Here is a 27,258-nt window from a genome sequence, read left to right as displayed (position 1 = left end):
GCTAAGGTGAGCTGCATTAGAAGATTAAATAAGGGACAGATTTTAAAAGACTGTTTGATCCATTTCCTGCAACTGGAATGAGTACCTCTTTTTTTTTTTTTTTGTAGGATTTTATTTATTTGAGATAGAGTGAGAATGCGAGCAAGAGAAAGAAAGAGAGGGAAAGAAAATAGGAGCGGGGGAGGGGGAGGGCAGAGGCAGAGGGAGAAGTAGACTTTCCACTGAGCAGGGAGCCCAATTTGGGGCTTGATCCCAGGGCGCGGGGATCATGACCTCAGCCGAAGGCAGGCGCTTAATTGACTGAGCCACCCAGGAGACCCTGAATGAGTACCCCTGAATAAGTTACATAGTTTATTTTTCAAATTTCAATTATTTAAAACATATGACATATAGTAATGGAAGTAACTCAGATTAACAATCTTAATCTGAAGGATTCAAAAATTAGATGAATGCAAAGATGAAAGCATCTTGGAAGAAGTGCAGACTACAGGGGCACCTGGGTGGTGCAGTCATTAAGCATGATGCCAGGGTCCTGGGATCCAGCCCTGCACCTGGCTCCCTGCTCAGCAGGAAGCCTGCTTCTCCCTCTCCCATTCCCCCTGCTTGTGTTCCCTCTCTAGCTGTCTCTCTCTCTCTGTCAAATAAATAAAATCTTAAAAAAAAAAAAGAAGTGCAGACTATATCAAAAAATAAATTCATGGAAAAACAGTGAAAGAAAATTTGAACTCATTAATTGTGGAGATTATTTTGAGTATATTCTCACTACCATTTACACAATTGAAATAATTATCATCTTGAAAATAACTATTGCATGTTAATTAAATATATGTGCACGCATATGCACACAAACCATTTTGCTTTTGTTTTTCACAACCACCATCAAATTAACTGAGGCCATGTAGGGTGGTAAAATTCCCATTGTTCTTAATCCCATGATATATACTGGGATGTATTTCAGATCCTTTATGTAGTCAAACCATCCATCACCCTCACTTTTTGCAAATATGTTGTAACTTCCCACTTTATAAAGACCATAGTTCTCAATAAGCAAGAACTGCTCCCCTCTCCCACCTTCCCCACACCAGCTGGATCATTGCAAACTTACCAGCAACCATTTACTTTGCACTTCTATTTGATTTTCTCAAGAAAAGAGCCATATCATCATGGGTTGTTTCTTTCTACCTGTGATCAAGATCCTATACAGTGTCATCTTTACCCCAGTCCATCTTTTTAAATCAATTATCCCCTCTTTAGTATGCTCAGTTTCTTGTCTCTATTGACTTTTACTCATCTGCATAGAGACACACATTCAGTCTCTCACCTTACAACCAAAATCCTCATTTTATCATATTCTCATTTATTTGTTTATTTTGGTTTTTTTTAAAGTTTTTCTTCAAAGATTGCATTTATTTATTTGAGAGAGAGAGTGTGTGAGAGAGAGAGTGCATGAGCAGGAGGAGGGGCAAAGAGAGAGGGACAAGCAGACTCCCCACTGAGCAGGGAGCCCAAGCAGGGCTCAATCCCAGGACCCTGAGGTGACCTGAGCTGAAGTCAGATGCTTAACTTACTGAGCCATCCAGGTGCCCCTCTCATTTCTCATTATAATCTCAGGAAAGAAAGATTAAAATGATAAAGTATTTTAGGTGAAGACATCAATATTTTACATAGACTAGTGATGACTACTGTTCTGTAATATTTAAACACTCTAAAATCTACTTTGCAGATCCCTTTTGTAGCATCTAAAAAACAAATTAATCCTCAATTTTAATATAAAATTATTTTTATTATAAGAATTAATAAAATTTTATAGAGTTCAAATAGAAAAATATATACAAAACACACAAGTAAATAATTATGTAGATAGCTAGATGATAGATGGATAATGGATGGATGGATGGATAGAGAAATGGATAGATAGATAAACAGATGATGGATTCACATCAGTATCTACAGTAGCACATCAGGATAAAATTTGTCAGCCTGTGTTCTGAATACATTCTACAGTAGAATCATTGAGAGTATTTATTAAAAAGTCCAATTCCTCAGCTCCACTTCAGTCTTTCTGAAAAAAATATATGAAGGTAAAGCCCAGAGATCTGAATGTTACTAGATTTCCAAGCTGAAATCATTCAACATTCAAGACACACCGCATTAGGACTTATGTTGAAATCCTTCTTTGTTAATTTTCTATGTTCTACTACATTTTTACAAGGACATAAACATATTGTACTCTAAAATCAAAAAGGTGATAGATAGATTTAGTCCAATGACAAATTCTTAGCAAGAAAAAAGAGTCAGGAGGACGTTAATGGTTCCGCTAAAGCTGTCCTGATGAATCCATGACTGTCAAACAAAACGCTGTCTCCCAGTGAGTGTTAGCTAACATGATGAAGATTTTTACATTGGTTAGAAAAGTCTCTTAATGATACTTAGATTAGTAAAACATAGGGGAGTGGCATTAATAGAAATGACAATCATGATAAAGCTGTTATCTGAAAACAAAGACGGCAAGCACATTCACAGTATATTCTACATCAGATCTTCCCACCATTAAAAAAAATGTATTTTCTAAGAGGGGCTCCAAAGAGACAGACATAGTCATAATTAAAATGTAACTACATCAGGGCGCCTGGGTGGCTCAGTCGGTTAAGTGACTGCCTTCGGCTCAGGTTATGATCCTGGAGTCCCGGGATCGAGTCCCGCATCGGGCTCCCTGCTCAGCGGGGAGTCTGCTTCTCCCTCTGACCTTCTTCCCTCTCATGTTCTCTCTCTACCATTCTCGCTCTCAATAAATAAATAAAAAAAAATCTTTAAAAAAATTAAAAAAATGAAATAAAATGTAACTACATCTTAAAGAGGAAATATTTATCATTTTAATGACCTGACAATATAGACTATTGACACCAACATGGATCATTCATGGAAAAACGACTGAATTGCTTAAATCAGAGAAAGTATGTTCTTTTTACCTTCTTTAAAGAAAGTATCCCTTCTCTGGTCTCCTTGTCCGTGGAGATGGAGAATATCCCAATACCATCACCATTAATGATAGAGTATGTCATGTCAGCATTTGAACCAGTGTCTGCATCATTTGCTTTGATTTTCCCAACAGCTGAACCAACTTGAGCTGACTCAGGAACATACAGTTGATAGTGCTCTGAAAAATATTTCATATTAAAATCATTTGATGGTAATATCGTTCACAAAAAAAGTTTTACAAGAAAAAGACATGAAAATGTTTAGACCACACACTCAAACATTGTATTAAGTCATATAGAAAATATTAAAATGGATTTTAAATATTAGTAAATTGCTTAGTAGTGAAATACTAGGTTTACATAAACTTTAAAATATATGCAAAATAACCTATATAAAAATAATTTGTAGATATCTTAATATAAAGTATTTTATTAGCTCTACATCCCTAGGGAACAGAAAAAAAGGTAAGGAGATCAAATGTGTGTTCTTATGTTGAGCAAAAACTAAATTAGTCAAGTATTTCTTGCATTTCTCCTTCCATACAGCATGTGAAATTGCATTTCTCCTTCCATAAGCATGTGAAATTAAAATATTTCTCTTTCCATAAGCATGTGAAATTAAAATATAAGAGTTTGAAAACCTGAAATTCAAAACTTGAAATTCAAAGTGAAAACAAAGAAAAGAATATAGCATACCTATAAATATGATTATTATTCTGATCAATAAACTTAAGTTTAGTGAAATGTATAAGCCATGACAGAGAGAGTAAATGTGTTTATGCATTTAATTGCCATGTATTCCAGGTCAGCTTCTGGAAAGAATTTAAAGTGGTTTTATAATAAAGTCATAAATAAAATAAAATTATTAAAATTAATAAAATGATGACTAAGTTAAAGAATGAGAAAAATAAATATAACTACATGGGATGATGTAGTATTTGTGATTGACCTAATTTTTACACTATATATATTAAAACACTATTGATTATATAAACCTCATGATCTGATATGCAAAAATATATTTTTCAGTATGTCCTGATATTAAATGTTTACACTGAACAATTTAAAAATTTTCAAAGTTTGTCCTGATACTAAATTTCTTCAGAGAGAGCTCATAGAACTTTCCTTATAGAAACTTATGAAAGAGGGCGCCTGGGTGGCTCAGTTGGTTAAGCAACTGCCTTCGGCTCAGGTCATGATCCTGGAGTCCCGGGATCGAGTCCCACATTGGGCTCCCTGCTCAGCGGGGAGTCTGCTTCTCCCTCTGACCCTCCCCCCTCTCATGTGCTCTCTCTCTCTCATTCTCTCTGTCTCAAATAAATAAATAAAATAAAAAAAAAGAAACTTATGAAAGAGATATTAAGAAGCATGAATGGCCATGTCGTCACCAACTTTTTTATTGACAAATTAGAAACATATCTAATAAAACAACTTATTTGTTATAGCAAATCTCAAAGAACAATGTAAATAACAGGAACTGTGAATTAAAATATAATTGTATAAGAGTTTCAACCAAGACTAAATGAATGGTGATTTAACATTCTGCATGGATATAATTAAACTATACAGATAAGTAAATATGGAGCCTGTATGAAAATAATTTCCTTAAGCCAATATTTTGTTAGTTATGGTATGATAATATTTTTTTAAGTTAATATATCTGGTAAATGTATGGAGTACTCTAATTTACTTTTAAAGATAGAATTGTATGTTTTAAAGTTCTATATGTGGATACCAGGGATTGATTTATGTATTTGTGTTTATTCATTATTCAACAAAGATTTTTCCCAGTTTTCCTCTATAAACATTTGAGGTGCTGCCTGGCATTAGTTTTTAGTTCAACAAACCTCACCAACTTAACATTTCCTGGGTAGACCACCCTCTTCTATGAAACACATATCTCCTAACCTTAATCATGTGTTTTTATCAGGATTTGTCATATTGCTAAACACTCTACCACTCTTGATATATTTAATTGACCTGTGAAGAGCATAAGGCCCCAATTTTTACAGGACCCCCCCATTCTGCTTGCAGCTGATTTGTGAAAGAGTAGGCAGTTAACTAACAATGATCCAAAGAGTTTACATCTCCCAAAATGTTGGTACTGGAACTAGGAAAGAACTTTAGTCTCTCTCTGGTGGCAAAGCTATGAAATACTGGAAGGGGTTTCTGACGATAGTCATGTTTCCAAAATTCATGTTGAAGTACCTAATCTCAGGGCACAAATTCAGTATCAGAAAGAAGCCATAATTCTCAGAATCTTTTTAAATATCATAATGTTCCTAGGCAGTTACATATAAAATAGGACACTGTTCTGTTAAAAAAAAAAGAGAGAGAAAAAAGAAATTAGAACGTATCTCCTATTTCCCACCACTGAGGTAGAAAGGTTAGGTTGTCAAGTTCCTGGTTGCTAAGGTCTCTAAGTTGCAGCTTAACTTTCCACAACTCTATAAGCTTCCCAAAGGACTCTCAGCTAGTTAAAACTTAAAACTGGGGTGATAGACTTGAAAACAAAAGAAGTCTTAGTTCACAGAAATAAATAAGCAAATCACAGAATTATTATGGTGGTAGTGTTACAAAGAAGGTTGTTTTTACAAAGACAGTTGCAAAAAACTGTATAAGTTGGTCATAAAAGATTCATGTCCCAGGAAACATTTAGGTCACATCTTAAAAGAAGGAGCATATTCCTGGAAGATGATCATGTTCAGGGAAAGAGCTGATATTTGTCGATACATTCTAAGAATTGCAAGTACAAGTAACTCTTCCCCATTCACTATGCCCCATTAGACAAATTAGAATATATTGAGATTAATATTTCAACATTTATACACTTTCCATATAGTTGAGAATTTGTGAATTGTAAAATGTATTCAAAATGTTTCCTAATAACTAGAAAATAGCTGATGGATAAGATTTATTTATAAATCAAAAGAGGTTTAAGATATTTTTTAGAATTTCTAAGGACTGAATGAATAGCCAGGTTCCTAAAAAATGCTATAAATTCTAGGAGAATAAATATGGTGAGGCTCTTTAAGAAAATATATACTGAATATATATATCCAAATTAAAAAAAAATAGGAATAGAAGAATGGTACCATGACACAATAAAGGCTATAACAATTAGCTCAGAGCTTAACATCATAGTCAATGATGAAAAATTGAAAACCTTCCTTCTCAGATCTGGATAAAAGCAAGAATGTCCAATCTTTCCACTTCTATCCAACACAGTACTTGAAGTTTTAGCCAGAGAAATTAGAAAGAAAAAAAAATAATAAGAGGAATCCAATTAGAGAGGAAGAAGTAAAATTATTTCTGTTAGCAGATGACAATATCTTATAGGTAGAAATCTTAAAGACTAAAAAAAAAAATTAGAATAAACAAATTCAGTAAAGTTGCAGGATACAAAATCAAAACACAGAAATCAGCTGTGTCTCTGTACACTAACAACAAACTATCCAAAGAGGAAATTCAGAAAACAGTCCAATTTGCAATAACATTAAGAATAACACACTTAAAAAGAAATTTAACCAATGAGGTGAAATGACTGTGTACTAGAAAATATAAAACACTGATGAAAGAAATGAAAGGAGATATGAATAATGGAAAGACATCCTGTGTTTAAGGATTGGAAGACTTAATATTGTTAAAATGTCTATACCACTTAAAACAATCTACAGGTCAACGCTATGGCATTCTAATCACAATTCCAATGGTGTTTTTTCACAGAAATAGAAAAAGAAACTCAGAATATGGAACTACAAAAGACAGAGAATTAATGAAGCAATTGAGAAAAAAGAACAAAACCAGAAGCTTCAAATGTCCTGATTTCAAAATATATTACAAGCCTACAGTATTTAAAACAGTAAGACATAGCATAAAGATACACATAAAACCCAGTGAAACAGAATAGAGAGCCCAGAAGTAAACCCAAGCATGTAAGGCCAGTTGACTTTTGATAAGAGTGCCAAGGCTAGGGGAAGGAAAGATGGTGGAGGAGTAGGGGACCCTATTTCAACTGGTCCCCAGAATTGAGCTGGATATCTACCAGACCACTCTGAGCAGCCATGAAACCAGCCTGAGATGTAAGAAGATCTTTATCTCTACAAACAGAATATTGCAGGTGGTTCGTTTCAAGGTACAAGTGGGGAGCCGTGATTCCACGGGCAGATACTGGAGGATAAACAGCACTGGGAGGGAGCCTGGCCGTGGGGACCCTACAGAGCCAGTAAGCGACACCCTCACTCGTTGGGGACAGGGCACAGACTCGACTGGTAGCGGCAGGGAAAGGACTTTAGGGCAGCCCCTGGGACAGAAACCCCGAGTGGTGGGATCACGTGCCTGCGAACTGGGGGCGGCTGGCGGGGTTTTAGAAGCACAAAGGGCAGAGATGTGCTCCAACCTGGAGGTAGGCCTGGGGGCGCTGCAGAGGGGCACACAACCCAGGCCACTGCAGTTTATAGTAGCACGGACAAAAATGGAGACAGGGTGGCCTGGAGAGCTCACCGAAGAAGAGACTGCGGTCTCTGTGCTCTAAGACAGAGGGTTGGAAACGGTCTCTTCTGCTCTGACACGTGGAAGAGACACGGAAAGCCGCTAGGGAAAGCCGCCAGAGAACAAAAGCCCCCAAAACTGATTCCTACTGAGCCCATCCCCTGCCAGAGGGGGGCAGGGCAACTCCGCCCAAACAGGGTTGTCTGAGTAACAGCTCAGCAGGCCCTTCCCCCAGAAGACAGGCTGGTAAAACAAGAGGCCAGCAACCCTAAGGTCCCTAGAAAACAGGTGCATCTTGCTTGGGTTTTGGTCAATAATTTGCATTCTATACATTCCCTCAAACACCCATCAACAGAATGACTAGGAGGAGGACCCCCCCAAAATAGAAAAGACTCAGAGATTATGACTTATGCTGCAGATTTACAAATGGATGCAGATATAACCAAGATGTTGGAGATGGAATTCAGGCTAGCAATTGTGAAGACAATGGCTACAATAGAGAAATCAATTAATGGCAACATTAATTTTCTCTAAGGGCAGAAATGAAAGCTGAATTGGCAGAACTTAAAAATGCTATCAATGAGATCCAATCCAATCTAGATAATCTAACAGCTAGGGCAACTGAGGCAGAAGAATGAATAAGCGACCTGGAAGACAATATCATAGATAAAAAGGGAAAAGAGGAGGCCAGGGAAAAACAACTCAGAATCCATGAAAATAGAATCAGAGAAATAAGTGACACCATGAAGCATTCCAATGTCAGAATAATTGGAATCCCGGAGGGAGTGGAGAGAGAGAGAGGACTAGAAGATGTATTTGAGCAAATTGTAGCTGAGAACTTCCCTAATCTGGGGAATGAAACAAACATTCACATCCTAGAGGCAGAGAGGACCCCTTCCAAGATCAAGGAAAACAGGCCAACACCCCGGCATGTAATAGTAAAACTTGCAAATCTTAGAACCAAGGAAACCATCTTAAGGGCAGTTAGGGGGAAGAGATTCCTTATGTACAAAGGGAGGAACATCAGAATAACATCAGACCCATCCACAGAGACCTGGAAAGCCAGAAAGGCCAGGCAAGACATATTCAGGGTACTAAACGAGAAGAACATGCACTCAAGAATACTTTATCTGGCAAGGCTGTCATTTAGAATGGATGGAGAGATGCAGAGCTTCCAAGACTGGCAGAAACTGAAGGAATATGTGACCACTAAGCCGGCCCTGCAAGAAATATTAAGGGGTGTTCTATAAAAGGAGAAAGACCCCAAGAGTGATATACAACAGAAATTTAAAGGGACAATCTATAAAAACAACATCTTCACAGGCAACATGATGACAATTAATTCATATTTTTCAATAATCACTCTCAACGTGAATGGCCTAAATGTTCCCATAAAATGGCACAGGGTTGCAGATTGGATAAAAAGACAGGACCCATCCATATGCTGCCTACAAGAGACTCATTTTGAACCTAAAGATACATCCAGACTGAAAGTAAAGAGTTGGAGATCCATCTTCCATGCCAGCAGACCTCTAAAGAAAGCTGGGGTAGCGATTCTTATATCAGACAAATTAGATTTTAAACTAAAAATCTGTAATTAGAGACACAGAAGGACACTATGTCATTCTTAAAGGGTCTATCTGACCAGAAGACCTAACAATTGTAAATATCTATGCCCCCAACATGGGAGCAGCCATCTACATAAGCTAACTATTAACCAAAATAAAGAGTCATATTGATAACAATACGTTAATTGTAGAAGACCTCAATACTCCACTCCCAGCAATGGACAGATCATCTAAGCAGAAAATCAACAAGGAAACGAGCTTTGAATGATACACTGGACCAGATGGACCTCATAGATATTTACAGAACATTCCACCCTAAAACAACAGAATACTCATTCTTCTCGAGCGCACATGGAACTTTCTCCAAAATAGACCACGTACTGGGTCACAAATCAGGTCTCAACAGATACCAAAAGAATGTGATTATTCCCTGCATATTCTCAGACCACAATGCTCTAAAACTGGAACTCAATCACAAGAAAAAATTTGGCAGACATTCAAACACTTGGAAGCTAAAGACCACTCTGCTCAAGAAAGTTTGGGTCAACCAGGAAATCAAAGAAGAACTTAAACAATTCATGGAAATCAATGAGAATGAAAACACATCAGTCCAAAACCTATGGGATACCCCAAAGGCGGTCCTAAAGGGGAAATACATAGCCATCCAAGCCTCACTCAAAAAAATAGAAAAATCCTGAATTCACCAACTAACTCTGCACCTTAAAGAACTAGAGAAAAAGCAACAAAAGATGCCTAAGCCACGCATTAGAAGAGAAATAATTAAAATTAAAGCAGAGATCAATGAATTAGAAACCAGAAACACAGGAGATCAGATCAACGACACTAGAAGTTGGTTCTTTGAAAGAATTAATAAGATCAATAAACCACTGGCAAGACTTATCCAAAAGAAAAGAGAAAGGACCCAAATTAATAAAATTATGAATGAAAGGGGAGAGATCACGACTAACACCAAGGAAATAGAAACAATTATTGGAAATTATTACCAACAACTATACGCCAATAAACTGAGCAATCTGGATGAAATGGAGGCCTTCCTGGAAACCTATAAGCTGCCAAGACTGAAATCGAAAGAAAATGACAACCTGAATAGACCAATAATCAGTAACGAGATTGAAGCAGTGATTAAAAGCCTCCAAAAAACAAGAGTCCAGGGCCTTATGGATTCCCTGGGGAATTCTACCAAACATTCAAAGAAGAAATAATACCTATTCTCCTGAAGCTGTTTCAAAAAATAGAAACAGAAGGAAAACTTCCAAACTCATTCTATGAGGCCAGGATTACCTTAATCCGCAAACCAGGTAAAGACCCCATCCAAAAGGAGAATTTCAGACTGATATCCCTGATGAATATGGATTGCAAAATCCTCAACAAAATCCTAGCTAATAGGATCCAACAATACATTAAAAGGATCATCCACCAAGACCAAATGGGATTTATCCCCAGGATGCAAGGTGGTTCAACATTCGCAAATCAATCAATGTGATAGAACACATTAATAAGAGGAGGGAGAAGAACCATATGGTCCTCTCAATTGATGCAGAAAAGGCATTTCACAACATACAACATCCTTTCCTGATTAAAACTCTTCAGAGTATAGGGATAGAGGGAATATTCCTCAAGTTCATAAAACCCATCTATGAAAAACCCACAGCAAACATCATCCTCAATGGGGAAAAGCTGAGAGCCTTTCCCTTAAGATCAGGAACATGTCAAGGATGTTCACTCTTGCCACTAGTGTTCAACATAGTACTAGAAGTCCTAGCAACAGCAATCAGACAACAAAAAGAAATAAAAATTATTCAAATTAGCAAAGAAGAAATCAAACTCTCTCTCTTCACAGATGACATGATACTTTATGTGGAAAACCCAAAAGACTCCACCCCCAAATTACTAGAACTCATACAGCAAGTCAGTAATGTGGTAGGATACAAAAATCAATGCACAGAAATCAGTTGCTTTCTTATACACTAACAATGCAACTGTAGAAAGAGAAATTAAAAGAAACGATTCCATTTACAATAGCACCAAAAACCATAAGATACCTCGGAATAAACTTAACCAAAGAGGTGAAGGATCTTTACTCTAGGAACTACAGAACACTCATGAAAGAAATTGAAGAAGACAGAAAAAGATGGAAAAATATTCCATGCTCATGGATCAGAAGAATAAACATTGTTAAAATGTCTACGCTACCCAGAGCAATCTACACCTTCAATGCCATCCCAATCAAAATTCCAATGACATTTTTCAAAGTGCTGGAACAAACAATCCTAAAATTTATATGGAATCAGAAAACACCCTGAATCGCCAAGGAAATGTTGAAAAGAAAAAACAAAGCTGGGGGCATCACATTGCCAGATTTCAAGCTATATTACAAAGCTGTGATCACCAACACAGCATGGTACTGGCACAAAAACAGACATATAGACCAATGGAACAGAATAGAGAACCCAGATATGGACCTTAACTCTATGGTCAAATAATCTTTGACAAAGCAGGAAAAATATGCAATGGAAAAAAGCCAGTCTGTTCAATAAATGGTGTTGGGAAAATTAGACAGCCACATGCAGAAGAATGAAACTTGACCATTCTCTAACACCATACACAAAGACAAGCTCAAAATGGATGAAAGACTTCAATGTGGGACAGGAATCCATCAAAATCATAGAGGAGAACATAGGAAGTAACCTCTTTGACATCGGCCACAGCAACTTCTTTCAAAATACATCTCCAAAAGCTAGTAAAACAGAAGGAACTTTTGGGACTTCATCAAGATAAAAAGCTTCTGCACAGCAAAGGAAACAGACAACAAAATGAAGAGGCAACCCACAGAATGGGAGAAGATATTTGCAAATGACACTATAGATAAAGGGCTGGTATCCAAGTTCTATAGAGAACTTCTCAAACTCAATACCCAAAAAACAAATAATCAAGTCAAAAAGTGGGCAGAAGATATGAAAAAATACTTCTCTGAAGAAGACATACAAATGGCTAACAGACACATGAAAAAATGTTCATCATCATTAGCCATCAGGGAAATTCAAATCAAAACCACACTGAGATACTACCTTACACCAGTTAGAATGGCAAAAATTGACAAGGTAAGAAACAACAAATGTTGGAGAGGTTGTGGAGAAAGGGGAACCCTCTTACACTGTTGGTGGGAATGCAAGTTGGTACAGCCACTTTGGAAAACAGTGTGGAGGTTCCTCAAAAATTTAAAAATAGAGCTACCCTATGACCCAGCAATTGCACTCCTGGGTATTTACCCCAAAGACACAGATGTAGTGAAAAGAAGGGCCATATGCACCCCAATGTTCATAGCAGCAATGTCTGCAATAACCAAACTGTGGAAAGAGCCGAGATGCCCTTCAACAGATGAATGGATAAAGAAGATGTGGTCCATATAAACAATGGAATATTACTCAGCCATCAGAAAGGATGAATATCCAACATTTGCATCAACATGGATAGGACTGGAGGAGATGATGCGAAGTGAAATAAGTCAAGCAGAGAAAGTCAATTATCATATGGTTTCACTTATTTGTGGAACATGAGGAAAAGCATGGAGGACATTAGGAGAAGGAAGGGAAAAATGAAGGGGGGAAAATCGGAGGGGGAGATGAACCATGAGAGACTATTGACTCTGAAAAACAAACAGGGTTTTAGAAGGAGGGGAGAGGGCGGATGGGTTAGCCCAGTGATGGGTATTAAGGAGGGCACGTACTGCATGGAGCACTGGGTGTTATACAAAAACAATGGATCATGGAACACCACATCAAAAACTAATGATGTATTGTATGGTGACTAACATAACATAATAAAATTAAAAAAAAAAAAAAGAAAAAAAGATTGCCGAGACTAAACAATGGGGAAAAATAGTTTCTTCATCAAATGGTATTGGGAAAACTAGATATGCACATGCAAAAAAAAAAAAAAAAAGAAAAAGAAAAAAATTGGACCTCTACATTACATTTTCCACAAAATCAACTCAAAATGAATCAACAACTTAAATATAAGACTTGGAAATTGAAAATCCCTGAAAGAAAACATAGGGAAAATCTTTTTGTCATGGTTTGGCAATTATTTCTTGGATATGACATCAAAAACTCAGGCATCAAAAGCAAAAATGAATGGGTGGGGCTACACCAAACTAAAAACTGCACAGCATAGGAGACAATCAACAGAATGAAAAAGCAACATACAGAATGGAAGGAAACCATATATGTGATAAGGGGTTCATTTCCAAAATATGTAAAGAACTTCAAGTCAAGAGCAAAATTAAAAAAAATAAAAGAATAAGCCAATTACAAAACTGGCAAAGGATTTAAGCAGACATTTCTCCAAAGAAGACATACAGATAGCCAACAATTATATAAAAAGATGTTCAACATCATTAATTATCATAAAAATCAAAACCACATTTAGAGATCACTTCACACCTGGTAGAATGACTATTATCAAAACACAAAAGACAGAAAGTGTTGGTAGCATTACGGAGAAATTGGAACCCTTGTACACTGTAGGTGGGAAGGTAAAATGGTGCAGTAGCTATGGAAAACAGTATGGAGGTTGCTCAAAAATTAAAAACTAGAACTACATTATGATCTAGAAATTCTACTTCTGGGTACATATCCTAAAGAACTGAAATTAGAATCTCAAATAAATGTCTATATTACCACGTTCACTGTAGTATTACTCACAATGGCCGAGATATGGGAACAACTCAAGTCCCCATCAATAGATGAATCAATAAAGAGAATGAATAAAGGGCCTCTCTAATAAGATAAGAAATACCAGCGATTTGGAAAATAAAACCTCTGAGTGTGTCTGTGGGTGGGTGTGTGTATATGTGTGTGTAAAGGTGATAGTCTAGTGAGGGAATTATAGGATTAATCGAAGAAGAAATTAGAAATATATATGTATCATATATATAAGATTAATAGAAGAGGAAATTAGAAATCTATACCATATAATATTATATAATAAAATAATATATATTATATATCATATGCTTTATAATATATAAGTATATTATATAATAAATATATACATAATTGCATATAATATATAATAAATATATATGTAAATATATTAGATAATATATAATATATGTAAATATATAACATATATATATTATGATAAATGGAGATTGAGTCAATGACCTCTGGATGTCTCTGATAATAAAGATCACAAAGAATATCAAAAATAGACTTGCTAGGAATTTAATTTTGAAGAAAGCAAGATCTTTGGGACCAGAGTCCTTCTAAGGAGCCTAGTATATGATTGATACTTAAATGTTTTATTAATATTTATATTTAACATAAACACAACATTCGCATGCACCTTTGCAACTTTAATCCATTAAATACTTTTATGTGTCACATTTTTAATATAGTTTGATTAACCATGGGAGGAAATATATTGAATTTTCCTAAAACAAGAAAAGATATCACACAAACCTTACTCTAAATACTAATTCTAACAAAAATGCAAATACCACTCATAAAGACATATAACTTATAGTATTACCTTTAAGAATTCCGAAAGCTGAGAGCCAACCATCCATGAATAGATATTATCATTTTGAATAATAATAATTACATCTGAACCTTCATTTACCTGTTATTTATGAGAACTGGCATTCTTTATAGACTTGAAGAACACTTGGGAGAAACTTTAAAGAATATGATTCAAAATGTAAATCTTTGACTAACAGCCTGAAGCTTTGCCATTTCTATCCATGATATGACTCAATTGCATAGAAGGAGTAGTTTACTACTTAGGAAAAAAATGCCCTTTTATCTAAATAAGATTAACAAAGGTCATAACTCCTAGAATCTTGGAATACATGGTGAATGATCTTTTGCTTTTCAAATTATTTTTACTCTGTAATTGCTCCCTCTGGGGAAAAAAAAAAATGCCCATCTTGAATAATTTATAACACAGCCTAATCAGTACTTCTATGGTTGCCAAAATATCCCTCAGAGTACTCTGCTCAAGTTCACAAAAAGGTTATATGCTATGTAACATTATACATTTCCAAGAGGATGAAAAAGGATTAAAACCCTCACTGCACTTTCATACAGGCATATAAGCATATACACATATATGCTCACACATAGTGTGGGACTATGTATACAGACACATGTTGTATGAAGGCCTATCTCCATTCCATTTATGTAGTAGTGAGAGACAGAAAGAGAGAGGGAGACAGAAATCGTGTATTCAAGTCTCAAAAATAAATTATATAAATACATATGTAATGACATACACAAATTTAAACCAAGAGATTTAATTTTTAATTCTCTCTGTTGCAATTAAGGGGAAAGTTTTTCCCAGCTCCCTCCTTTTTCTTAGAGCATTTGTGAGAGAGAATTTGTCATATAGATAGGTAGATGATAGATGATAGATAATGATGATGATGATGATGATAGATGATAGATGACAGATAATGATGACAGATAGATAGATAGATGATAGATAGACAGATAGATGTTAGATAGATATAAATATATATATCACATAGCTACAATGTACTTATATATTTAAAAATTTTATGTCAGGGCGCCTGGGTGGCTCAGTCGTTAAGTGCCTGCCTTCGGCTCAGGTCATGGTCCCAGGGTCCTGGGATCGAGTCCCACATCGGGCTCCCTGCTTCTTGGGAGCCTGGTTCTCCCTCTGCTTCTCTCTCTCTCTCCCTCTGTCTGTCATGAATAAATAAATAAAATCTTTAAAAAAATAAAAAATAAATAAAAATAAAAATTTTATGTCAGATATAATCATAGATCTAGTTGATATAATGAAGGGGTTGATTTAAACAATACCTGTTATAAAAAGGGTTATGTATAAAAAAACCCAAGTCATTCCATATTTGTTTTTAAAATGCAGGAATTTATTTTTCAAGTTCTTTAGTGAGTAAAGCAGTCATTGTACTGCTTTAGATGTAGTTCTGCTTTCTTAAAATATAATTGCATCTAATAATTGTGTAGCCCCAGTACACTCATAGTAAATACCTTGGTTTTATTTACACCTTTAGTTGTTGTTTTAACAGTCCTCAGGTAGAAGGATATCATTTCTATCTGAATTGTGTAGCAGTAAAGAATTTCTGGGAAAAAAAAAAAAATCCTTCCTGGTAAAACAAATTTTTGTTTTGTTGAGGATTGAAGTAGTTAATGGCTTGATATAAAATTGTGTGATACAAAAACGTCCCCCAAACCAACCAACGTATCCACATTCGCACCATTATAAACTTTGAGAAGATGGGGATATAGTTCAGCAGAAGAGAAAACTGCAGTCGGTCACTGACTAATGCTATTAGGCCAGTTCTTTTCTTTCTCTCCTAACTTTAATAATAATTTTGATCTTTATATCAAATATCCCCAAGATGTCTATAGTTCTGGATGGTGTTTTAATATTAAAACAGGTTGAGATATTTTAATCTGAGTCCTGAATCTTTTTCAGTCATAAAAGTTTTCTTTCTCCAAAACATTTTTTTTGTTGGTTTTGAAGTGATATTTACCTTTCATAGTTCCCTCCCTGTGCTCTCCCGTATGTCCCTCTCCTTGTTTACTGTATAGAGATTTTTCTTTTTCCCTACTTTCATTATTTTTAGAGCAGTTTTTAATATTATTGGTTCTTTTCATATTTATTGCTTCCAAGACTGATCTTAATTAAGCGTTTTCAGTTTTCTAGAACTCCTAATTTATTTCTCATATCTCCTTTTACACATTATCATGGACTCTATTTTTGTTTTTAATTATTTCAACAAAAATATATTTACACCAGAACTTCAAGCTCTCTTTTCCTAGTGTATTGAAGTTATTTCTGTTTCTGCTCTATTAAAAATGGTAACTAGTTCTAAAAAGAAAGTTGGGTGTTCATAGTTGGTTTATTCTCAGATTTCTGTAAAGATGATCTTTTCTTTTATTGTAATAATTTCATATGTTGCTAACTTTTCTGATTTTGATACAAAATCTCATATGTTATATGTATAATTATTATTATAATTATTATGTTTTTTAAAAATTTGATTTATTTATTTGAGAGACAGCATGCAAGTGGGGTAGTGGGGAGGGAGGCAGAGGCAAAGAATCTCAAGCAGACTCTAAAGCTGAGTGCAGAGCCCAAAGAGGGGCTTGATCGCAAGACCCTTAGATCATGACCTGACCTGAAACTGAGAGTTCGACGTTTCACCCACTGAGCCACCCAGGCACCCCTTAACTGTTACGTTTTTAAAATACCAGATAACTTGTCATTTCCCAAGGTTTATATCTTTTGTTTAAAATGTTTATGTAGTAATATCGATCATTTTATGTGTATTTGTTTTTTGAATCTTTCCCTTTTCTGATGCCAAGAAATAATCTTGTATTTTCTTTTAAAGCATAAACAGCACATAAGTCTTTAATCAATTTATAAATGTCAACTTATCTACTTTCACAATGATAGTCAATGGTACCACTGCCTTCCATTTTCTAATTTTTGTGGAAATATACCAGGTCCCAGGGTGCACATGTGTGTGCTTCCTCCGTGCTCTGTGAAATCCACTATATCTATTTGTCAAACCAAATGGATGTTGATATCTGCTTTTTCTGCCCCATTCCAATTTTTTTCTTTAAAAGTTCTTTGTTATTTATGAATTTGTACTCACCCATATGAAATTTGGGGTCAACCTATGTTTGTCAACTTGTTCAGAAAATGTCACTTACCTCATGCTGGCATAATTTCAGGTTCTGGGAATACAGTAAACAAAACAGACAGAAGTCCTCACCCTTACCAAGTGTACATTCTTATGAGGGAGAGAGAAAATGAGCAAGACACATGATAAAAAATATATACTAGATGATACAGTGATAATTCTAAAAATAACAGATGTAGCATGTTTATTAGCTGTTTATATGTTGATTAATCACCAAAATATCTCAGTAGCTTACAACAGCAAATATTTAATTCTACCTTGCATTATATGAAAACTATGAACAGATAAAGAGAAAAAAAAATCTTTGTTTACAAAGATGTTTTCTCTTTTCTTTATCTGCCCAGAAAACAATTCTCTAGGTTTTGTCTTTATCATGTCTTTGATGATCCGAAATCCTATTTGGGCATGTGCTTTAAAAATTTTCTAAGGTTTTTAACAGACTTCCTCAAGATTTGAATTGTAAATGAAGTCTCTTTGACTAATTAAGCTTGTTTATTTGGTATGTTATATTCTGGTATAAGGTCATCACTTGATATTCTGATTATTGAAGTGTTAAATAACTGAATTTTCTTGTCAAATGCATTATAATGAACTCTCATATCAAATTTTTAACCATATCCATTTTTAAGTCTTTTGTCATTTATAGTTACTGTTCTGATGCTCTTGTGAAATGTGTTTCATCTTCAAGGAGATTAATGAACAGGACTTTTTTTTAAGATTTATTGATTTTTTTTTTATTTTAGAGAGAAAGTGTGTACAAACAGGGAGAGGGACAGGGGAGAGAATCTCAAGCAAAATCCTTGCTAAGCATGCAGGGTTTGATCTTAAGACCCTGATATCATGACCTGGGCCGAAATCAAGTGTCAGAATCTTAACCAACTGAGCCACCTAGGCACCCCAGATTCACAAAAAGGACTTTTACAAATACAGGTACTTGATATCTTTTAAAATCCTAAAATTAAACTGGGTAAGAATTGCCAGAACCTGCATTCAAACTGAATAAAATTGGTTACATGGGAGTAAATGAATTGAGGAAGATGATTATAGTTTTTATGACTCTTATCATTTCTCTAATGTTTGCTCTTTCAAATTAAGGAAATTTTCTCCTAAAATATCTATGTCTTATGAGAAATGTGGTAAAGTATTAATTTGTGAACAAATTAAAGCATTTATTTTTTCTCTCTACCTGAACCCTCCAATATTCAAAGTCTCAGGGAGTATTTTTTCTTTCATGGCAGTCATAGTCATTTACATATGTTCAATAAGAATCTCTTCTCCTTGTAACAGGATACCAATTGGAAACTTTGGTGGTTTTACCAAGGTTTTGACTGGGATGCCATATTTGAGGGAGACATTCATAGACTCAGATATGACCAGATAGATTTAAGGAACTAAGGTTGACTTTATGGAGCCATAAAGCCCCTTGGAAATGTTGGCCTAACACCTTGCTTACAGAGTTCCCAGTAGCCTTGCCAATTGAGTAAAGAATGTCACTTTTTGGCAGGTGCAGGGACCTTGAGAAGAGGAATTCACCCAAATCTACAAGTATTGCAGGAATGTCTGATGGTAATTATTTGGCTTGAATCTGGCCTAGAGAGCCTACTAAAAGTTCAATAAAGAATCCTTGATAAAGTCCCAACAGTTCATTTTTGCTTTTGTTTCCCTTGCCTTTGGAGATGTGTCTTAAAAGAAGTTGCTGTGGCCGATGTTGAAGAGGTTACTGCCTATGTTCTCCTCTAGGATTTTGATGGATTCTTGTCTCGCATTAAGGTCTTTCATACATTTTGAATTTATCTTTGTGTATGGTGAAAGGGAATGGTCCAGTTTCATTCTTCTATATGTAGCTATCCAATTTTCCCAGCACCACTCATTGAAGAGGCCATCTTTTTTCCATTGGATATTTTTTCCTGATTTGTCAAAGATTAGTTGACCATAGAGTTGAAGGCTTCTGCACAGCAAAGGAAACAGTCAACATAACTATGAGGCAACCCACGGAATGGGAGAAGATATTTCCTAGTGACATTACAGATAAAGGACTAATATCCAAGATCTATAAAGAACTTCTCAAGCTCACCACTCAAAAAACAAATAACCCAGTCAAAAAATGGGCAGAAGACATGAACAGACACTTCTCCAAAGAAGACATACAAACGGCTAACAGACACATGAAAAAATGCTCAACATCACTAGCCATCAGGGAAATACAAATCAAAACCACAGTGAGATACCACCTTACATCAGTTAGAATGGCAAAAATTAACAAAACGGGAAACAACAAATGTTAGTGAGGATGTGGAGAAAGGGAAACCCTCTTACACTGTTGGTGGGAATGCAAGCTGTTATAGACACTATGGAAAATAATCTGGAGGTTCTTCAAGATGTTAAAAATAGAGCTACCCTGCAACCCAGCAATTGCACTACTAGGTATTTACCCCAAAGATACAGATGTAGTGAAAAAAGGGGCACATGCACCCCAATGTTCATAGCAGCAATGTCCACAATAGTCAAATTGTGGAAGGAGCTGAGATGCCCTCAAACAGATGAATGGATTAAGAAGATGTGGTGTATATATATATATATATATATACACCATGGAATATTACTCAGCCCTCCAAAAGGATGAATATCCACCATTTGCACTGATGTGGATAGAACTGGAGGGGATTATGCTAAGTGAAGTAAGTCAAGCAGAGAAAGACAGTTAGCATATGGTTTCACTCATATGTGGAACATAAGCAATAGCAAGGAGGACCACAGGGGAAGGGAGGGAAATCTGAAGGGGGAGAAATCAGAGAGAGAGATGAACCATGAGAGACTATGGACCCTGGGAAACAAACTGAGTGTTTCAGAGGGGAGCGGGTAACAGCGTGATGGATATTAAGGAGGGCACATGTTGTGATGAGCACTGGGTGTTATATGCAACTAATGAATCATTGAACACTACATCAAAAACAAATGATGCACTATATAGTGGCTAACTGAACATAATAATAATAATAAAAGAGAGAATCCTTATAAAAAGTTCCAGCAAAGCAAATTTTAAAAGATCTATATGGCCAATCATTATTCTTGCTGAGTTTATGTAAATAATTAGGTCTTTGTTAAAATTGGACTTGTTTTGTAAAGAATTAGTCTTGATTTAGCTATCTCTGGAAGTGAGGGTAATTATATAGAGAAAAATTATGTCCAATAACACACCTTCGTGAATCTTAAATTCTAGTTCTAATTCTTTGAATGTTGTTTGTCTAAGCTAGATAACTTGAGGTAAACTTCAGAGAAATTGCCACAACATCTCATGTATAGACAATCTTCATTCTTATTATTCTGTGGAGATAATAACAGGACCCCATGGGCATATGATTACTTGAACAGCTGAAAAATGGGATGGATTCCCCAACAATTGTATAACTCAGCTATCACCTTGACCAATTTTATATAGCTGGGATGACAAAATTGCTCCTTAAAAGCTGTAGTATATCTCACTTCATGGGGTTAACTATGGACTTGTGAAAATAATGGATAACCCCACTTTCCTCATGATTGGATTGGATGTTGCATTTGGGGATGCCTATATCCCCAGACATGTCTTTTCCTACTTGCCAGTGATTCCTCATAATTAAGATATTGTTAAGGTGAGACATCAAAGAAAGACAGCTTCTTGATGGTTTTATCCCCTAGCCATTTTTGTCCCAGGAACCATGTCTATTGATGTAAAATTGCAAATAGAGGCTTTAGCCAAGCATATAGTGGCCATCTTTAACTAAGCTTGACATGCAAAAATTTAAAAAATTGGCCCTCTAAAACTCAGTGGTGCCTTGATATCCTGACTGCAGCTCAAGGATGAACCTATGCTTTATTAAAACAGAGTGTTTGTATATGCTCCAGATACCACAAAAATGTGACAGGGTTACTAAAAGACATGAATACTCAAATTGGCACATTAAACCATCCCTCTCTTTCCTTTAGTGATTAAACTCCTGAACTGGAGGAGGGTTTTTGTCAACTATCAAAAGACTCTTATTTGGGCTTCTTTTCCTTTTCTTTTTTTTTTTTTTAATTTTATTTATTTATCTGAGAGAGGGAGAGCAAGCATGAGAGAGAGAGGGAGCAAGCATGAGAGAGAATGAGCACCGGGGGATGGGGGGCGGGGAGAAGCAGGCTCCCCTCTGAGCAGGGAGCCCAATATGGGGCTTGATCCCCAGACCCCAGACCCCGGGATCATGATCTGAGCTGAAGGCAGAAGCTTAACTGACTGAGCCACCCAGGTGCCCCTCTTTTTGTTATTCTAATTATGTTTTGCTGTTTTCTCCCATGTCTCTCTACCTGGTGCTGAGATTCCTTCAATGCCATCCATGACTTCAAGCTGACAGACGATTCTTTCTATGTAGGGAGATCCATACGTGTGGTCTACCTTGGATTTAGCTGCCTCTGCCTTTCATAACTTCTGTATATAAGTCCCCAACTGACCAATATTAACCCATAAATAGGGACATCACTACATCCCTCATTCAGCAGGAAAGTTTTACCGAAGATAAGACCTTCCACCCTCAGCAACCTTAAAGATTTAAGGGTCAAAATTGTTCAGGGGGGAATGATGTGGAGAACAAAGGCAAAAGAAATGTAAAAAAAAAAAAATAAATCTCCTTACAAACACTGCAGCCCATTGACAGATACAGGTAAGTCAGGCAGTGACCTTCCTCAAGGAACTCAACTGCCTTCATGTTACTATTTTGCTAGAGGCAAAAAGCAACATTTACTTGACATTAGCCTGACCTCCAGGATCCTGTAAGTCTTCCTTAACATATCAAAATCCCTTTGGAAATTTCCTTTATTTCTACTCCCCCAAGATATATATTAGCAATCATTCTCCAAACATATGGCCCACTGATGTACATCTGAATGTCTCATGACTGATGTTTTACTAGATAGTAGTAAATGACCTTATCTTAACAGAGGTAGCCCTTCAAGGTCCTGGAAGCCTTGCTTCCAAATTCCTGACAGACTTAAGCCCTAACCCAAATAACTAAAAAGCACATAATCAGTCACTCCTCACAATCCCAGGGTAGCTCTTTCTGCCCAAGGGTCCTGTCTGGGTGATTTAATAAAAAACACTTTTTTTTGTTGTTGTTCATTCACACACACACACACACATACACAAGAAAACTATGATTAACTATCACTCTACAGGGATAGGCTCAATTCCAAGTGAATTTTCATTCCAGAATATGACCTGAAAAAGCAACCACTGGAAGGAGGCAAGATCCTGAACATAGAATGAAACCATTCAAGTGCAGTTAAAGCTTCTCCTCAAACATGGCATATTCTGTTGGCCAAAGTCATTGGCAAAGTACAGGTTAAAGGAGGGACATATTTGCCACCTATATGATGAAAGAGGGAAAGGAACTAACAATTGTGAACAAACAATACAATCTGCTCATAGCCCATCCTCTAGTCACAAATAGATCATCTGAGTGCCTTTTATAGATGAAATCCATTTATCTGCTTCCTGAAACCCCCCAAATCTCTTTAAACTATGGAACCAGGTTTCAATTTCAAAATCATGTGATACAGTCATATCAGAGTTTGATCCAGAGACCACTGAATTAGAAGGACAAATTATTTGCCCACCACAAATTCAATGTATAACCAAGGATAAATAAGGACAGAATAATAAAAATAAAGGCCCTATTTGAAAGGAAAAGAATGTTAATGGCTCATGGTAATTCAGTAATTGTTCTGTGCAATCATTACAAGGATTTCTGTACCTAAGGCTCTGAGGCTAACTTATTTGGTAAATCCTTTAAATTTGCATTTTCAGCCCTGAAAGTCATGAAATTTCTGGTTTCTTCCTCCTCCCTTTCATGTCTGTTAGAAAAGAGATTGATTTTTTTTTCTGTACTCATCTTTTTCTTGTAGTATCTTATCAAATGCAGCTTATAGCAATCAACTCACACCACAGACATCCATTCCTAAAACCTCTTCTCTTAAAGCCATGAAGGTCATTAGCTACATTTTCTACCTTCCAAATTATCCCACAAAAATGTTTACCAAAGCAGAACACAGTCATTTTCTAACATCCTATAAGCTTTACTTCATACTATTTTCTTCTTCAAACAATTCCACATAATTTGTTGTTTTGGTGGTGGTGGTGGTGACAAAAACTTGCTTCTAGAGAGATATAATATGGAATGCATAATAATTTTGTTTATTAGCCACTTTCTGCTGCATTAACAAATTCCATCTCAATAATTTATAATCACAAACATTATTTCGTCTCACATTATATAAGAACTCTGGCTTGGTGAAGCTCTGCTGGGCTCTGGTATGCTCGTCTCCATTAAGCACCAGTGTTTTCTCATTAGACTCAAGGAGTAGCTTTTCTTTAAGTTATGTTTTTATCAGAGCGGAGGCCAAGAACAAGAGAAATTGAGCCAAAGCATGCAAGCTCATTAAGGTTTCTGCTCAGATGTGATTCAAACCATGACATTTCACATTTCATTGACCAAGGAAATTAACTAGCTAATCCTAAATTCAATGGGAAATTATCTTCTACTTATAGGAAAGTATGTCAAAGGCACAGAGAGAATGGATAATTGTAAACAAATAATTGAATATACCAGGGCAGGTACGAGAGTTATCAAGATGAGAAGTCAGTAAAATTCTATTCCAAACAGAATTTTCTAGGAAAAGGCAAACGAGAATGAATGATGTGAATGATTGCAATACAAAACATACATCTTAAGTAGTTTTCCAATGAGGCTCTTTGAACAGTGAACTCATTCTGTTTGTTTTAACATATATTTTTATTATACCCTCATTTTAATAGGTTATTTTTATTACATCCTCAATTTAATAGGTTAAAGATTTCTAGAGTAATAGTTATTTTTCATCTTCTCATCAAATTTGAGGCCAAGTTTCTATTGTCATTTGTACTCCATTATTGTCAATGAGAAGCCCATGGAGTGTCAAATCCTTTCTCTTTGTTTTTCAAATTCTAAACTTTACCATACACATCTAGGTGATAATATTTTTCCACCACATTTGAGATTTCTTATGATTATTTGGCTAAGGCTTAACCTCTATACTTACTCTTGAAAACTCTTAGTCTAGTTTATTGCTTGTTTATTCATTTTTAAGATTTTTATTTATTTATTTGTCAGAGAGAGACAGGCAGGCAGAGGGAGAAGCAGGTACCCCGCTGAGCAAGGAGCCCGATGTGAAATTTCAGATTCCAGGATTCTGGGATCATGACCTGAGCCAAAGGCAGACGCTTAACTGACTGAGCCACCCTAGTGTTCCTGTTTGTTTGTTTCTTAAATACTGCCTCATGATTCTCTTTGCTGTCTTCATCTGAAACTCCTATTGTTATACACTGGAACTTTGTTTTCCTTTGCTATATATTTTAATTGTTTTGTTTGTTTGTTTATCTTTAGTCTTTTTGATGCATTCTGGCTAGTTTCCTCAGACTTATCTTCCAGTTTACCTACTCTGCATTCAGTTGTATCTAATCTCCTATTCCCCCAGTTTGTTTGAGATCTTAATGTCAATTCTTAATGTCAGTGTCTATGTTGTGGCTTCTGTTTACTAGGAGGTGAAGTTTTCCATTTTCCATTTCAGAGCAAGCCCTGGTTTCATGCCAGACAGCTAACTCTAGTAACATCCCCAGTGAATTCTTGTAATTGTACACTTCCTCCATTTTCTAGGGCTAACAAGCTAAGATACCAGGTTCTGGAGCCTACATTCTGCCTTATGCTCCCTCTGGACTTCCACAACAACAGCTTGCCAATTTGCCACTTGTGCAAGTGCATTACAATCACATGAAAATACAAAGTCTATTGGGGGAAAACATAATTATATCAGGAGCAGAATACATATAATTCCCTAAACTCTCATTATTCTAGAGTATGACACTTAGGATGCACAGAACTCTACAACAGAATTCCAGTAGAAAGGAATCCTGACTCCCATAATGTTCTCTATATTTTCAGCCTCAGGGAAACAGATAGTACGTATACAAACATACGACAGTGGAAGCTTACCAGCTGAAGAGGTGGCTCTGTTAAAAAGGAGACTCTGAAGTTTGGTAGCTGTTGCCAGTTTACACTCTAGTGCTAAATCTTATATACCTAGCCAACCATTTTCCAAAATACAGAAATCAGTGCTCCAGTCCACCACAATTTGTCTCCTCATCCTCTAAACTTAAGCTCATTTTTCTCATTAGAAGGCAATTTTTGTCAAAGTAAAATGTTCATAATTTCTACACCTAAATTTCTTTTCTTATAATTAGATAACTTTCATGGAAAAAACTAGACAGTGGAGAGAATTTTTTTCCCTAAATGAAATGTCTGTTATATCAATTTTCTACAACAGGATCTATAACATTTTGATGCCTGGAATTATTTCAAGGTAGAGTTTTCTCTTATCTGGGAAAGTTAAATATATTGACATAATTATTATTTAAATGCCTGCATGTAAAGTTGGGACTTGCTGAGATATGAGGTGATGCAATATGTATTACAGAAATTTAGGTACCAAGTTACCTGTAGTATATCAATAAAGGGTTTTTTTTTTCCTTTTCTTTTTTTCTTTCTTAGCTTCAATGTACATGAGAAATTTCTAGGTGTATTTTACCTCATTAGCAAGTTTCAAACACATTTTTAAATGGTGCTGTAATTATCCATTTTGGTTTTAAGACTATGTAATTTTATGTGGCAGAGAGATACAAACATCATTTCATATTTCTGTTTCTGAATGAGTTATAATTTCATATGCCATATGTGATCCTTTCACATAATTTCTTAGACTGTATCATGAAATGCTAATGATTAGATGAAGTACATTTAAGAAAGGAAGACTTGGTGAGAATGATAAAAGGGCATTTGGTTTATTGAAGCTTGCCCCTGGTAATATACTGCCCCACCCCCTAGAATAATATTGATTCTAATTGCCTTTTAAAAGACCTTGTTTCTTTGCTTCAGTAACTTTGCCAGATCAGTAAATAAGTCATTCCATAAAATTAACCCTGGGTCCCAGCCTACAAAAGCTGTAATCAATTTGATAATTATATTTATTTTGACTAATTAATATTTTTCTTACATTAATAGTATTTACCTGGGAAAGTGACTACTTATATAAGATAAATATTTATTTATGGATGATTCTGGGGGAAGGCTGATTGACATGTAAGTGGTTAGGCTGTGATATCTGACTTATCCAGGATGTCTGACATTATATATAAGATTAACCAGAAACTTTCTAAATCTCTACTTTAAATTGCTTTACACAGCAGATGCAGTTTACATTGGAAATGCTACTCTCAAATTTAAAAAGACACAAAAGGAATCTGGGATTTTCCTGCATCTAAAATACTCATATTAAATATTGATCATTAATCATTATGTTAAGCCCTGGCTGCAATGTTTTTACTATATGAATAAAGTATGACAAATTCTACAGCCAACTGAATGCACATTACAATGCCACACATTAAAAGGACAATTGT

General features: G+C 35.7%; 1 protein-coding gene across 5 annotated transcripts in view; it reads right to left on the bottom strand.

The window, feature by feature from the left end:
• Nucleotides 1–27,258, bottom strand: part of CDH18 (cadherin 18) — a 608,955-nt gene that overhangs the window by 88,310 nt on the left and 493,387 nt on the right. For all 5 annotated transcript variants that reach the window (XM_027607141.2, XM_027607140.2, XM_027607139.2 and 2 more), the window contains one exon: nt 2,970–3,157. In XM_027607141.2, the coding sequence (XP_027462942.1) occupies nt 2,970–3,157 (188 nt within the window). The remainder of the gene's footprint in view (nt 1–2,969; nt 3,158–27,258) is intronic.

This window comes from Zalophus californianus, chromosome 5 (assembly GCF_009762305.2).
Source record: "Zalophus californianus isolate mZalCal1 chromosome 5, mZalCal1.pri.v2, whole genome shotgun sequence".
NCBI classification, from domain to species: domain Eukaryota; kingdom Metazoa; phylum Chordata; class Mammalia; order Carnivora; family Otariidae; genus Zalophus; species Zalophus californianus.
The sequence above is the reverse complement of the archived record's forward strand: the minus strand, read 5'-3'. Positions and strand labels throughout refer to the sequence as shown.